The 14,260-nt window shown below is 42.6% G+C and overlaps 1 protein-coding gene across 1 annotated transcript in view; it reads left to right on the top strand.

Moving 5' to 3' along the window:
- Positions 1-14,260, top strand: part of DNER (delta/notch like EGF repeat containing) — a 354,000-nt gene that overhangs the window by 327,991 nt on the left and 11,749 nt on the right. The window contains exons 10-12 of the mRNA XM_077488540.1: positions 3,332-3,445; positions 9,530-9,661; positions 9,898-10,144. Coding sequence (XP_077344666.1) covers positions 3,332-3,445; positions 9,530-9,661; positions 9,898-10,144 — 493 coding nt within the window. The remainder of the gene's footprint in view (positions 1-3,331; positions 3,446-9,529; positions 9,662-9,897; positions 10,145-14,260) is intronic.

The raw sequence follows: 14,260 nt of genomic DNA, 5'->3' as shown, positions 1-14,260 counted from the left end.
ATTCTTCAATTTTTAAGTTCAGTTCCACAAAGGGATTGGGTGTGTAGCCAGAGGGTGAGCTGTTTTTTTTTTTTTTGTTTTTTTTTAAATGCGTTATTTGATCAACATTTTAATTGTGCTTAACAGTTTTCTTATATAGCGTAAAAGTGTGAGAAAATATTGTAGTTTTAATGTAAACAGTAAAGATGTGATTACTATAATTATTAATTGACATCATCTGCGTTCCATTCCCACATTACAATGGGGTTGCCTGTTATATTTTAGGAGGTGCCAGTAAACATATCAATAGGGGGAGAATGGTCTGAGGACCGGCACATTTATTTAGCTGCTACGCACGCATTTTCATGAGGCGGCGTCTGCCCCTAGATGCGCAATGTGAGAGGTTCGATGAACAGGCTTTGATATATCTGTTTGATGTTTATTTGTAGTCGTTTCATTATGTAGATTAATGCAAAGATATGATGGAGACAAAGAAAACAGGCTGGGAGCCAGGAGACATATTGAGGCTTTAAAGGAATAAAGCACATTAACATAAGAAGGACGGAGGAGATATTATGCTGGCACACTTCAGCTCACTGAATTTATTTACCACAGAAATTGAAATCTGGGTTTACAAACTATTCCAGTGTTTATTTAAAGTGTGTCAACAGCAGTGATTTGGTAATATGGACTCAGCTCGAGAAATTTTCATGCTTCTCATTTGTCTGTAGTGTGTTTCTAAATGCACACATTTGTGTCTCCTCTGCAGCTGCTGTTTAGCTATTCCTAACTTTTGGGCTATAAAAATAGAAAAAAAAAATCAAGAAAATTCTTTAAATGCTTTAAAAAAGTTGCAATTACAATTTCCCTAGAGATGAAAGAAACTGATTTGCAGCATTCTTCACACCTTAAAAAAAAGTTCACTCTTGTTTTTTCAATAGAATAAACTCAGGTTTTACCAAATAGCCTAAAATGTAACAGAGTCACCTAGAGTATCATAAGGGCAGCCAGAAACAGATAATAGAAACCCCCGGAGGCTACACTACCTTAGGCCCTGGAGTGACTTTGCTAGGTCCAAGTCTGCCTGCAGAACTATACTATTCCAGGAAGGTAGAAACTGACAAAGTCTATATAAGTACTTTGAGACAAGATGGAGCGATCTCCAAAAACAGGAAAATAATTATTTCGTAGGTGTACTAATGGTGATGCTGAGGGGCTTCCAGATACCCCCAGTTCAAGAGAATGGGAGATGAAAGAGGAACTCTGGTGGAAATTACGTGGAAAAGGGTTTAACAGTAATGAAAGAACAAGCAAGTTCAGGGAGAAGTTAGGTGGATCTGGGGTAATAGGGCAATCCAGGATAGGTGAAATGGCACTGCACATTGATATACTGAAAAAGTGCAGCAATGTCTAAGAAACTGGAGGGCAAACTATGTTAGCTAGAGGCTTAAGCGTCGGCAATCCCACTCTGTATGGCTGAGGATGAGAAGTATGGCTTAAGATTCTAATGCTCAGGCTGCACTAGAAGGCGAGTGTCTCTTAACTCAACACTCTAGCCTGGATGTCCATTCTCTTACCTACTCTGGTGCTAATTGCCTCGAACCTCCCTGAGCAGCTCACTGACTTTCTCTCCACTCCTCTTCTCAGGCCGCATAGACCCCTGGGAACTGTAGTTTCGTTATTGCTTGGATGTAGTGATGCTTGTACTTAGGGAAACTACATCTCCTACAGTCCTTTACTTAACCCCTCCTCCTCATAGTTCGACGTCGGCCAATTCGGGAGGACATAAAGAGTCAATAGAGGTATAGCTAACGGACATGCCAGGCCTTGTTGTCCCACAATGATAACTCAAGGGGCCCAATGTAGCCAGCCCTGGCTACATTGGTTAAACATAATTATGGTAAAATATGTCCATATGGCTTGGAAAAATTACCATGTACATACTTAAATAGATATCCACATTTACTGTATGCTTGACAGTACCTTATTGCTGTGTGTGCAGACTTTCTTTCAGTTTTTGAGGCATTACCTCCAATCAAGGATCTCATGTGCCATCTTGTTAAGTAGGAGAACCAAAGATGGTTTTGTTGTCCCTAATCTCCTCTCCTACTACAGATTACCTCAGCATTCAGAATTCAGTACCAAACTGTTCTATCCCCTAAAACAAACTAAACTATTGAATTTTAATCCTGCACATCCATGCCCATTTCTTTGGTTGGTTGTGCAAAGAACAATAACCATCTCATTCATACCTTACGTTCAGGTGAACCTAAAGGACAATTTGACAGAGCCTTCAGCTCCCGTCTGAGAGCTCTGTGGGGCATTTGCTGTTCTGTCTCCCTTCAGGCTTGCCTTTTTCTGCACTGCCTGTGTGTAGAGGTGGTCATTTTAGTATAGGAACAGGGCTTTGCTTTCTCATGCCTTGCACTACAGGTTCTCAGGTACATCTTTATCTCCAGCAAGAACAGTGAGAAGCACAGTAGTGACAACTCCAAACCTCATGAGACTAGCAGTCAGAGGCAGCAGTGCCCCAGTCCTCACACAGCAGATAAATAGCTATTGCACAGCACATGTAGATTGTTTAAGGTACTATTTATGCATCATTAACAATTCTAGATGTTCCCAATAAGGTAGCAGATCTCCAACTTTCTGGGTCCAGGTCCACTTACACTAAAGAAAATAGTGGAAATTTTCTAACAAATCTAGTAGCCAATAAAGTGCATCCAGGGTAAAAGGATTTAGGTCTGTGACAGGTGCTGACAGGCATATTCATTGTACAAAGCCTGGGTACACTGCATTAATATGGATGAGTGGTTTTCAAGTTAATCTCACAGTGAATAGAGGATTCTACAACTACTGATATGACAGACATAGTGCTTGACAAGAGAAAACGGTTCTCTTCTATGGAACGATTTATAAAATATAAATATTAGTTCATATATGTGTATTGCAGAGGATCACTTATGCTTCATGAGCAATATTAAAAGAACATTACAGTTATTTTTCATTTATTTATACAAATTGAGTTTAGTTTCAAATATACAGACCCTATTGAATGTCAAACCCTACAGGAGCCAGGCATAGTTGTTGTAGTTTCATCCTATTATTCAATATTTATGATTTTCTTTCTTTCTTACAGCTGCACCAGATTTTGCACTCTCCAGTTTTAGTAAATCAACCCCATTGTGTTATATTTGGGGGAACATAAAACAATAGTGTTGCATTCTGGGTGCATACTTCATAATTTGACAATACTTGACCATCTAGAAAAAACATACCATCTGGTTACATAAATATTATATTACGGTAAAGTGAATTAACTGCTAAATGTTACAGTTTCTTGTGCTTCCAGGGCGTCACTGCGAACTATACAAGGACCCCTGTTTGAATGTGACTTGCCAAAATGGAGGGACTTGTGACAGTGAAGGACAGAATGCCACCTGTGTGTGTGCTTCTGGGTTTATGGGTGAGTAAGCTTTGGAATGTCCAGGTAAAAAAGCTAGTCTTTATGTTAGCGTATTTTATTCACTATATTTGTTGATTAGCTGTCATATAAAGTATCTAACAAAAGTGAGTACACCCCTCGCACTTTTGTAAATATATTATATTTTCATGTGACAACACTGAAGAAATGACAGTTTGCTACAATGTAAAGTAGTGTACAGCATCTCACAAAAGTGAGTACACCCCTCACATTTTTGTAAATATGTTATTATACCTTTTCATGTGACAACACTGAAGAAATTACACTTTGCTACAAAGTAAAGCAGTGAGTGTACAGCTTGTATAACAGTGTAAATTTGCTGCACCCTCAAAATAACTCAACACACAGCCATTAATGTCTAAACCGCTGGCAACAAAAGTGAGTACACCCCTAGGTGAAAATGTCCAAATTGGGCCCAAAGTGTCAATATTTTCTGTGGCCACCATTATTTTCCAGCACTGCATTAATCCCCTAGGGCATGGAGTTCACCAGAGCTTCACAGGCTGCCACTGGAGTCCTTTTCCACTCCTCCATGATGACATCATGGAGTTGGTGGATGTTAGAGACCTTGCGTTCATCCACCTTCCGTTTTGAGGATGCCCCACAGATGCTCAATAGGGTTTAGGCCTGGAGACATGCTTGGCCAGTTCATCACCTTTACCCTCAGCTTCTTTAGCAAGGCAGTTGTCGTCTTGGAGGTGTGTTTGTGGTCCTTATGTTGGAATACTGCCCGGTGGCCCAGTCTCCAAAGGGAGGGGATCATGCTCTGCTTCAGTATGTCACAGTACATGTTGGCATTCATGGTTCCCACAATGAATTGTAGCTCCCCAGTGCTGGCATCACTCATGCAGCCCCCGATCATGACACTCCTACCACCATGCTTGCCTTTAGGCAAGACACACTTGTCTTTGTACTCCTCACCTGGTTGCCACCACACACGCTTGACACTATTTGAACCAAATAAGTTTATCTTGGTCTCATCAGACCACAGGACAGGGTTCCAGTAATCCATGTCCTTAGTCTGCTTGTCTTCAGCAACCTGTTTGCGGATTTTCTTGTGCATTGTCTTTAGAAGAGGCTTCCTTCTGGGACAACAGCCATGCAGACCAATTTGATGCAGTGTGCGGCATATGGTCTGAGCCCTGACAGGCTGACCCCCCACCTCTTTAACCTCTGCAGCAATGCTGGCAGCACTCATACGTCTATTTCCCAAAGACAACCTCTGGATATGACGCTGAGCACGTGCAACTTCTTTGGTTGACCATGGCGAGGCCTGTTCTGAGTGGAACCTTTGCTGTTAAACCACAGTTTGGTCTTGGCCACCATACTGCAGCTCAATTTCAGGGTCTTGGCAATCTTCTCATAGCCTAGGCCATCTTTGTGTATAGCAGCAATTCTTTTTTTTCAGATCCTCAGAATTCTTTGCATTGAGGTGTCATGTTGAACTTCCAGTGACCAGTATGAGAGAGTGAGAGCAACAACACCAAATTTAACACACCTGCTCCCCAGACCTGAGACCTTGCAACACTAACGAGACACATTACAACAGGGAGGGAAATTGGCTAATTGGGCCCAATTTGGACATTTTCACTTGAGTGTAGTCACTTTTGTTGCCAGTGGTTTAGAAAATAACGGCTGTGTGTGAGTTATTTTGAGGGGACAGCAAATTTACATTGTTATACAAGCTGTACAATCACTACTTTACATTGTAGTAAAGTATAATTTCTTCAGTGTTGTAACATAAAAAGATAAAATAAAATATTTACAAAAATGTGAGGGGTGTACTCACTTTTGTGAGATATTGTATTACTAAATAAGTCTCCACGCTATTGCTGAATGACCAGTTGGGTTTGTGGACATTAGCAAATGCTTTTTATTTTAGTGATCACTAATATATGTGGTACGGACACGTGCATACTATTTGACCAAAATTGTGTGGACACCTGACCATCACACCTACACTATATGGTCCGATGCATATGGACACACATCCAAATTAATTCAGGTATTGCCGGTGAAAGTTACTGTTAATCGCATAGCATACAAGGACAAGTGTGCATATACAACCTTATGGCAACACTTTGGGGGAGGCCTTTTTAACAGAAATGCTCTCTTGTCATTAAAGGGATGAGACAGACCATTTAACACTGCCAGGGCTTCTTATAATGATCAGCTTTTATTTGCAGTGCACTGAACAAGTATTCATACCCCTTAAAATTTTCTGCGTTTTGTCATGTTACAACCAAAAACGTAAATGTATTTTATTGGGATTTTATGTGATAGACCAACAAAGTGGCAAATAATTGTGAAGCGGAAGGAAAATGATAAATGGTTTTCAATTTTTTTTACAAATAAATATGTGAAAAGTCTGGCGTGCATTTGTATTCAGCCCCCCTGAGTCAACACTTTGTGTAGAACCACCTTTCGCTGCAATTACAGCTGCAAGTCTTTTTGGGTATATCTCTACCAGATGTGCACATCGAAAGAGTGACATTTTTGCCCATTCTACTTTACAAAATAGCTCAAGCTCTGTCAGATTGGGGGGAGAGCATCTGCGAACAGCAATTTTCAAGTCTTGCCACAGATTCTCAATTGGATTTAGGTCTGGACGTTGACTGGGCCATTCTAAAGCCTTGCACACACGATCAGAGAATCCGTCGGAATGTGTCCTATCGGACCGTGTTGTCGGATAATCCGACTGTGTGTGGTATGCATCGAAATGTTTCCGTCGGAATATCCGTCGGACCCAAATTTCCAACTTGTTGGAAATATTTCCCGACCAACTGGTTCGATCGGACATACTCCGATCATGTGTAGAGAATTTTGATCGGACCAAGTGCCACGCATGCTCAGATCAAATTCCTACATCAAAGCTACTGGCTACTAGCCTGAATGTAGTCCCATCGTAACGAAATTACGTCATCACGTTCAGAAAGATCGGATTTTTCGACAACTTAGTCCGACCATGTGTATGCAACAGTTTCGGACAAAATCCGACGGATTTGGCTGTCGAAATCTCCGACCGTGTGTACAGGGGCTAACACATGAATATGCTTTGATCTAAACCATTCCAATGTAGCTCAGGCTGTATGTTTAGGGTCATTGTCCTGCTGGAAGGTGAACTTCCGCCCTAGTCTCAAGTCTTTTGCAGACTCTAACAGGTTTTCTTCTAAGATTGCCCAGTATTTGGCTCCATCCATCTTCCCATCAACTTTGTCCAGCTTCCCTGTCCCTGCTAAGGAAAAGCATCCCCACAACATGATGCTGCCACCACCATGTTGTGCTTAGGTTGTGCTGTATTACATAGTTACATAGTAGGTGAGGTTGAAAAAAGACACAAGTCCATCAAGTCCAACCTATTGGTTTTCTGCCACATATAGCATTTTGCTTTTAGGCCAAAAAGTTAAATTTTGGTCTCATCTGACCCCCACATGGCTTCTCGCAAGCTGTAAGCGGGGCTTCTTATGTCTTTCTTTAAACAATGGTTTTCTTCTTGCCACTCTTCCATAAAGGCCAGATTTGTGGAGAGCACGACTAATAGTTGCCCTGTGAACAGATTCTCCCACCTGAGCTGTGGATCTCTGCAGCTTCTCCAGAGTTACCATGGGCCTCTTGGCTGCTTCTCTGATTAATGCTCTCCTTGCCTGGCCTGTCAGTTTAGGTGGACGGCTATGACTTGGTAGGTTAGCAGTTGTGCCATACTCCTTCCATTTTTGGATGAGGGATTGAACAGTTCTCTGTGAGATGTTCAAAGCTTGGGATATTTTTTTTATACCAGTAACAAAGAGATGGCCCCTATCCATTAGAATTCAGGTGCTCCTACTATGGAGACACTCATAAATTTAGTAGTGTTAGGACTTCAAGCAATACACAGGGTGCCATGAAGAGGCCATGCAGCTCATGACACCAATGATGGGGCGCTTTTCCTTCCTCTGATACCAAGGAGGAGGCATTATTCCTCCCACTAATAACAATGATGGGGCACTAATAATACTCCTACTGACTACAGGCACCATACCATTTTTTTTCTTAATGTCTACTAGCCACAGTCCGCCTAACCCCCCAGTATAAAATACATTTAAAACAGCCCCTTGTTTAGAAAGTTTGGAGACCTCTGATCAGAGTGGTCTCTGTATAATACAGGAGGTGTGTTACTTGCCAGGTCATCAGGGGGCAACAGAGGGGGAAAGCCGAAACATTAGAAAATGAATACAAGTGCTACATTTAAAGTGTTACTGTATATGCAGTAAAGCATGCTTGTTATACTCACTGTGGAACCGAAGGGGTTAATCCTCCTCATTGGGTAAAAGGCTGTTTGATCCTGTCTTCTCTGATCCTTCCCTTCTTTCACAGTCCCCAAACCATCTCCTAATAGAACAGAGCATTGGGAGGCAAGCTGCACGTGCTCAGTTTGGTGTGTATTGCTAGAGTTTTTTTTTTTCTTGGGAGAGTGCATGTGATCAGCACAGGTCCAATCAGCACTGTACAGACAGAGGGTCAGGGGTCCTGCAGCCTCATAGGACAACCATGGAAGAATAAAAATTCTTCATACAAGCTTTTTCCAGACACTGATGGAAGTCACAAGACTGCTATATACTACCAATGAGAAAAGGTATTTAGCAGTTTATATTTACTAAACCTATTGCATTTTCATGTTCTGTGTACTGTGGGAGACCAGATAGATATAGTTAGTGAATGCAAGGTACTGGGTTTAGTAACACTTTAATTGTTAGTAAACAATTAATGGGTTTAATACCACTTTAAGGATAATGTGAATGGCACTTGCAAGCCATGTCTTCTTATCAAACATCAAAACCTAACTCCACAGAACCTCTTTTGGCTGAATGGGCACAAATTCCCGCGGAGACAAAAATTTAAAGAAAGCATTCCAACAAGACTGAAAGCTAAATTTGGAGAGGTAGAACTCAATATTAATGCCTATGGTTTTTGAATGGGATGTCCAACAAGCTCATATAGGTGTGAAGATCAGGTATCCATAAACCTTTGACCATATACAATTACAGGACTCACGTAATGAGTGCACAGGTCCAAAAGGTGTGGGTTTTGTTTGCTTCCATCACATAATCAATGATCTGCAGATACTCTCATGCAAAGCTGAAGAAATGTCATCTTGGTCCTGCATAATACCAACTACAGTCTGGTGCTGTCAGATGAAATATATATAATAAGATGAAAAACATATTATACACGGTCACTCTATAATTCTTATATATTCACTACACGCCCACATAATTATATGAGGCATGAATTTTAATGAATTATTTTTTTTTTTTTTATAATTGTTTTATTATGTTATATTAAGTAGTACAAAAATAATGAAAAGTGGCTAAAGCACCTCCTCAGGGGTGAAGCTAAATTAACAATTATAGTACAGTAAAGTAAATTCATAAACAACCATACGGTGTGCGACCCAAGCACTAGAATATGCTAAAATGCAGGATAATATAATAACCCTGAAAGTAACAGATTCTTCTTTCAAGAATTAGCCCTTGTACACATGATTGGAGATTCCGTCGGAATGTGTCCGATCGGAGCATTTTGTCGGATATTCCGACTGTGTGTGGTATGCATCGGACTGTTTCCGTCAGAATATCCGTCGGACCAAATTTTCCAACTTGCCGGAAATATTTTCCGACAAAATGCTCTGATCGGACATACTCCGATCATGTGTAGAGAATTCCGATCGGACAAAGTGCCACGCATGCTCAGATCAAATTCCTACATCAAAGCTATTGGCTACTAGCCTGAACGTAGTCCCATCATAACGAAATGACGTCATCACGTTCTGAAAGATCGGATTTTCTGACAACTTTGTCCGACCTTGTGTATGCAACAGTTTCGGACAAGACGGATTTGGTTGTCGGAATGTCCGACCGTGTGTACAAGGGCTAAGAGACATCCTACAGCAATAATAGGGATAAGTCATATTTTCATAAGTACATCGGCACAAAAAACAAAGGAAAATTATTTCTAATATAATGAGAACAATATACAGATGTCTGAACCAGGAATGATTTAGGTGAACAATACCTTGTTTCTTTTCAGGGTTGGAGTGTGAGGTCGATATAAACGAATGTGAGAGTAATCCATGTCATCATAGTGGTACCTGTGTAGATCAACCAAATGGATACATTTGTCACTGTCCACATGGCTGGGTTGGAGCCACCTGTGAGATCCGTAAGTATTTACCAAGTATGTAATTTTAAACTGTGCCTACTAAGGTTACATTCACATGGATCACACAGCCAGGACTGGATAGACAGAAAGACAAATTCATTATCAGATAAAACAGCTCCCAAATATGTACTTTATCTGTGAATATGGATGAGCTTAGCTTTAAAAGCCCATAGTGAATGTTCTAAACTCTAATAAATGTATTCTGAATAATGTCTTTTTACCATTTCCGGGAACAGATCTGCAGTGGAAAGCTGGACACATGGCAGAAAGCCTGACAAACATGCCCCGTCACTCCCTCTACATAATAATAGGAGCTCTGTGCGTTGCTTTTGTACTCATGCTCATCATCTTAATTGTGGGCATCTGCAGAATTAGTCGAATTGAGTACCAGGGATCCTCCCGACCTGCCTATGAAGAATTCTACAACTGTAGGAGCATTGACAGTGAGTTTAGCAGCGCTATTGCATCAATTCGACATGCACGGTAAGAGTGAGAGCTGGACCTAGGTGGCATTTCTTTTTCTTTTTAATAATAAATCATAATCATATGCATGATGCAAGTGAAAAACAGTGTTTGCCATACTGGGGAATTACAGAGGGGAAAAAATAATTATTTGTTCCCCTGCATATTTTGTAAGTTTGCCCACTTACAAAGAAATGAAGGATCTATAATTTTTATCATAGGTGTATTTAAAATGCTAGAGACAAAATATCAACAAAAAATCCAGAAAAAAACACATGATACAAATGTTATAAATTGAGTGCAGTTCAGTGAGTAAATTAAGTATTTGGTCCCCAAGCAAAACATGACTTAGTATTTGGTGGAAAAACCCTTGTTGGCAAACACAGAGGTAAGACGTTTCTTGTAGTTGGTTACCAGGTTTTCACATATCTCAGGAGGGATGTTGGTCCACTGTTCTTTACAGATCTTCTCTAAATCCTTAAGGTTTCCTGGCTGTCACTTGGCAACTCAAAGTTTCAGCTTCCTCTATACATTTTCTATAGGATTAAGGTCTGGAGACTGGCTAGACCACTCCATGACCTTAATGTGCTTCTTCTTGAGCCATTCCTTTGTTGTCTTGGCGGTACGTTTTGGGTCATTGTCATACTGGAAGACCCATCCACGACCCATCTTCAGTGTTCTGGCTGAGGGAAGAAGGTTCTCATCCAAGATTTTATAATACATGGCCCCGTCCAATGGTGCCCTTAATGCGGCAAAGTCAGTCTGTACCTTTAGCAGAGTAACAGCCCCGAAGCATAATGTTTCCACCTCTGTGCTTGACTGTAGGGATGGTGTTCTTAGGGTCATAATCAGCATTTTCCTTCCTCCAAACATGGTGAGTCGAGTGGCAAAGAGCAAAATTTTGGTCTCAACTGACCACAGCACTTTCTCCCAATGATTCTCTGAATCATTTAGATATTCATTGGCAAACTTCAGATGGGCCTGTACATGTGCCTTCTTGAGGAGGGGGACCTTGCGGGCGCTGCAGGATTTCAATCCATGGCGGCGTATTGTGTTACCAATGTTTGTTTTTTTTTGACTGTGGTCCCAACTGCCTTGAGATCATTCATAAGTTCCTCTAGTGTAGTTCTCGGCTGATCCCTCACTTTTCTCATGATCATCCTTACCCCATGAGGCAAAATCTTGCATGGAGCTCCAGACAGAGGGTGATTGATGGTTATTTTGTATTTACTCTATTTGCGAATAATCGCTCCAACAGTTGTCTCCTTCTCACCAAGCTTCTTGCTGATGGTCTTATAGCCCATTCCAGCTTTGTGCAGGTCTAAAATCTTGTCCCTGACGTCCTTTGACATCTCTTTGGTCTTGCCCATGATGGTGAGGTTTGAATAGAAGAAAGGTGTCTTCTATACACATAACGAGTTGTCTTTAGGAGCACCTTCTTAAATTGGCAGGATTAATCTGTGTATCACATGAGCACATACTGTAGACAGTTTATGGGAGCCAGAATTGTTGTGATATGGCAGTGCTAAGTAAGGGTTTCGAAAGTGTGGTAATTGCCGTAATTATACCTAGCTGGTCTTTGTTAGGTATATAGAAATAACATTTTAATCACAACAAGAATTATTGTTGGTTGGCAGGGGATCAAATATATATTTTACTCACAGAACAGCAATTCAATTTATAACATTTGTATCATGTGTTTTTTTCTGGATTTTTGGTTGATATTCTGTCTCTATCGTTTAAAATAACAATTATAGACCCTTCATTTCTTCGTAAATGGGCAAACTTACTAACTCTGCATGGGATCAAATAATGATTTTAGTCACTGTATATGCAACCAGCATAAGTTTTACTATGTCTTGTTACCACCTAGAGCAGGGGTGTCCAAACTTTTTTCAAAGAGGGCCAGATTTGATGAAGTGAACATGCTCGAGGGCCGACCATTTTGCTTGACATTCTTTAAACCATTAAAATTCAGTCTAAGTGTGTTCATCCGAGCACTAATACACGGCCCAACAAGAATTCTCTTGCCTTTGTGCTGTGTGTGGTGAACAGATGAGCTCGGGTGTGTTATTTGGATATACTGTATTTAATCGGCTTATACCACACACCTTAACTTTAAAAAGGAAGTCTCAGGAAAAAAAAATAAAAAAATCTTACATTTTAAATAAAGACATGTGAAGCAAAATAAGGGTCAGTGCCCATCTGCAGCCCCCAGCGTATTGCCATGAATGCAGCCCCCAGCGTATTGCCATGAATGCAGCCCCCAGCGTATGGCCATGAATGCAGCCCCCAGCGTATGGCCATGAATGCAGCCCCCAGCGTATGGCCATGAATGCAGCCCCCAGCGTATGGCCATGAATGCAGCCCCCAGCGTATGGCCATGAATGCAGCCCCCAGCGTATGGCCATGAATGCAGCCCCCAGCGTATGGCCATGAATGCAGCCCCCAGCGTATGGCCATGAATGCAGCCCCCAGCGTATTGCCATGAATGCAGCCCCCAGCGTATTGCCATGAATGCAGCCCCCAGCGTATGGCCATGAATGCAGCCCCCAGCGTATTGCCATGAATGCAGCCCCCAGCGTATTGCCATGAATGCAGCCCCCAGCGTATGGCCATGAATGCAGCCCCCAGCGTATGGCCATGAATGCAGCCCCCAGCGTATTGCCATGAATGCAGCCCCCAGCGTATGGCCATGAATGCAGCCCCCAGCGTATGGCCATGAATGCAGCCCCCAGTGTATGGCCATGAATGCAGCCCCCAGCGTATGGCCATGAATGCAGCCCCCAGCGTATGGCCATGAATGCAGCCCCCAGCGTATGGCCATGAATGCAGCCCCCAGCGTATGGCCATGAATGCAGCCCCCAGCGTATTGCCATGAATGCAGCCCCCAGCGTATTGCCATGAATTCAGCCCCCAGCGTATTGCCATGAATTCAGCCCCCAGCGTATTGCCATGAATGCAGCCCCCAGCGTATTGCCATGAATGCAGCCTCCACCGTATTGCCATGAATGCAGCCTCCACCGTATTGCCATGAATGCAGCCTCCACCGTATTGCCATGAATGCAGCCCCCACATTGCCAGGAATGCAGCCCCCACATTGCCAGGAATGCAGCCCCCACATTGCCATGAATGCAGCCCCCACATTGCCATGAATGCAGCCCCCACATTGCTATGAATGCAGCCCACACGTTGCCAGGAATGCAGCCCCCACATTGCCAGGAATGCAGCCCCCACATTGCCAGGAATGCAGCCCCCACATTGCCAGGAATGCAGCCCCCACATTGCCAGGAATGCAGCCCCCACATTGCTATGAATGCAGCCCCCACATTGCCATGAATGCAGCCCCCACATTGCCATGAATGCAGCCCCCATATTGCCATGAATGCAGCCCCCATATTGCCATGAATGCAGCCCACACATTTCCATGAATTCAGACTCACCATTACCATCAGTGCAGCCTGATTCATGTCCTCTGCAGCCTTGGAGGAGACAGGGAGGGGGGCGGGACGAGCACCGACAGACATACAGGAGAAACTCCTGTTTCTATCGACGGCCTCTTTAATTGAAAGTCCCGCCTCCTGTGATGGACAAAACGGTTGTCCAATGGCAGCACAGGACGGGACTTCCTTTTACACAGGATGCTGTCCTGTATCCACGGCACTCGTCCTGCCCCCTCCATGGCAGCCAGCATATCTATCTTTTGTGGCCCCCGGTGATCGGGGATTCGTTGGGGGCCACAAAAGATAGATATGTGAACATGACCAGACGGGCCGTCCGAAACCGGAACGCGGGCCGCGATTGGCCCGCGGGCCGGACTTTGGACATGCCTGACCTAGAGTATATTTGAGAAAAATAAATCTCCATGGTGATACAGCCCATGAAGGACCTTGGCCCCCTAATGGCAGCTGATATTTACCTTCAAATTCCATGAAAATAACTTTCTATCCAGTTCACACAGGGCCTTTGCAACCCAAAGGAATCAAACAAATGTATTTAATCTTCTAGATCACATCATATCTGATTGGATACTTGTGGAAGCACTTCCACTTCCTTCTACTTAATACATGAGTACCATCATGTTTACGTTATGGTCCATGACTTTTGTCTAAAGCTGGTCGTACTTCGATCAAAGTT

Source organism: Lithobates pipiens, unplaced genomic scaffold (genome assembly GCF_037356315.1).
Source record: "Lithobates pipiens isolate NorthernLeopardFrog02 unplaced genomic scaffold, aLitPip1_a1.2 Scaffold_18, whole genome shotgun sequence".
NCBI classification, from domain to species: Eukaryota; Metazoa; Chordata; class Amphibia; order Anura; family Ranidae; genus Lithobates; species Lithobates pipiens.
The sequence above is the reverse complement of the archived record's forward strand: the minus strand, read 5'-3'. Positions and strand labels throughout refer to the sequence as shown.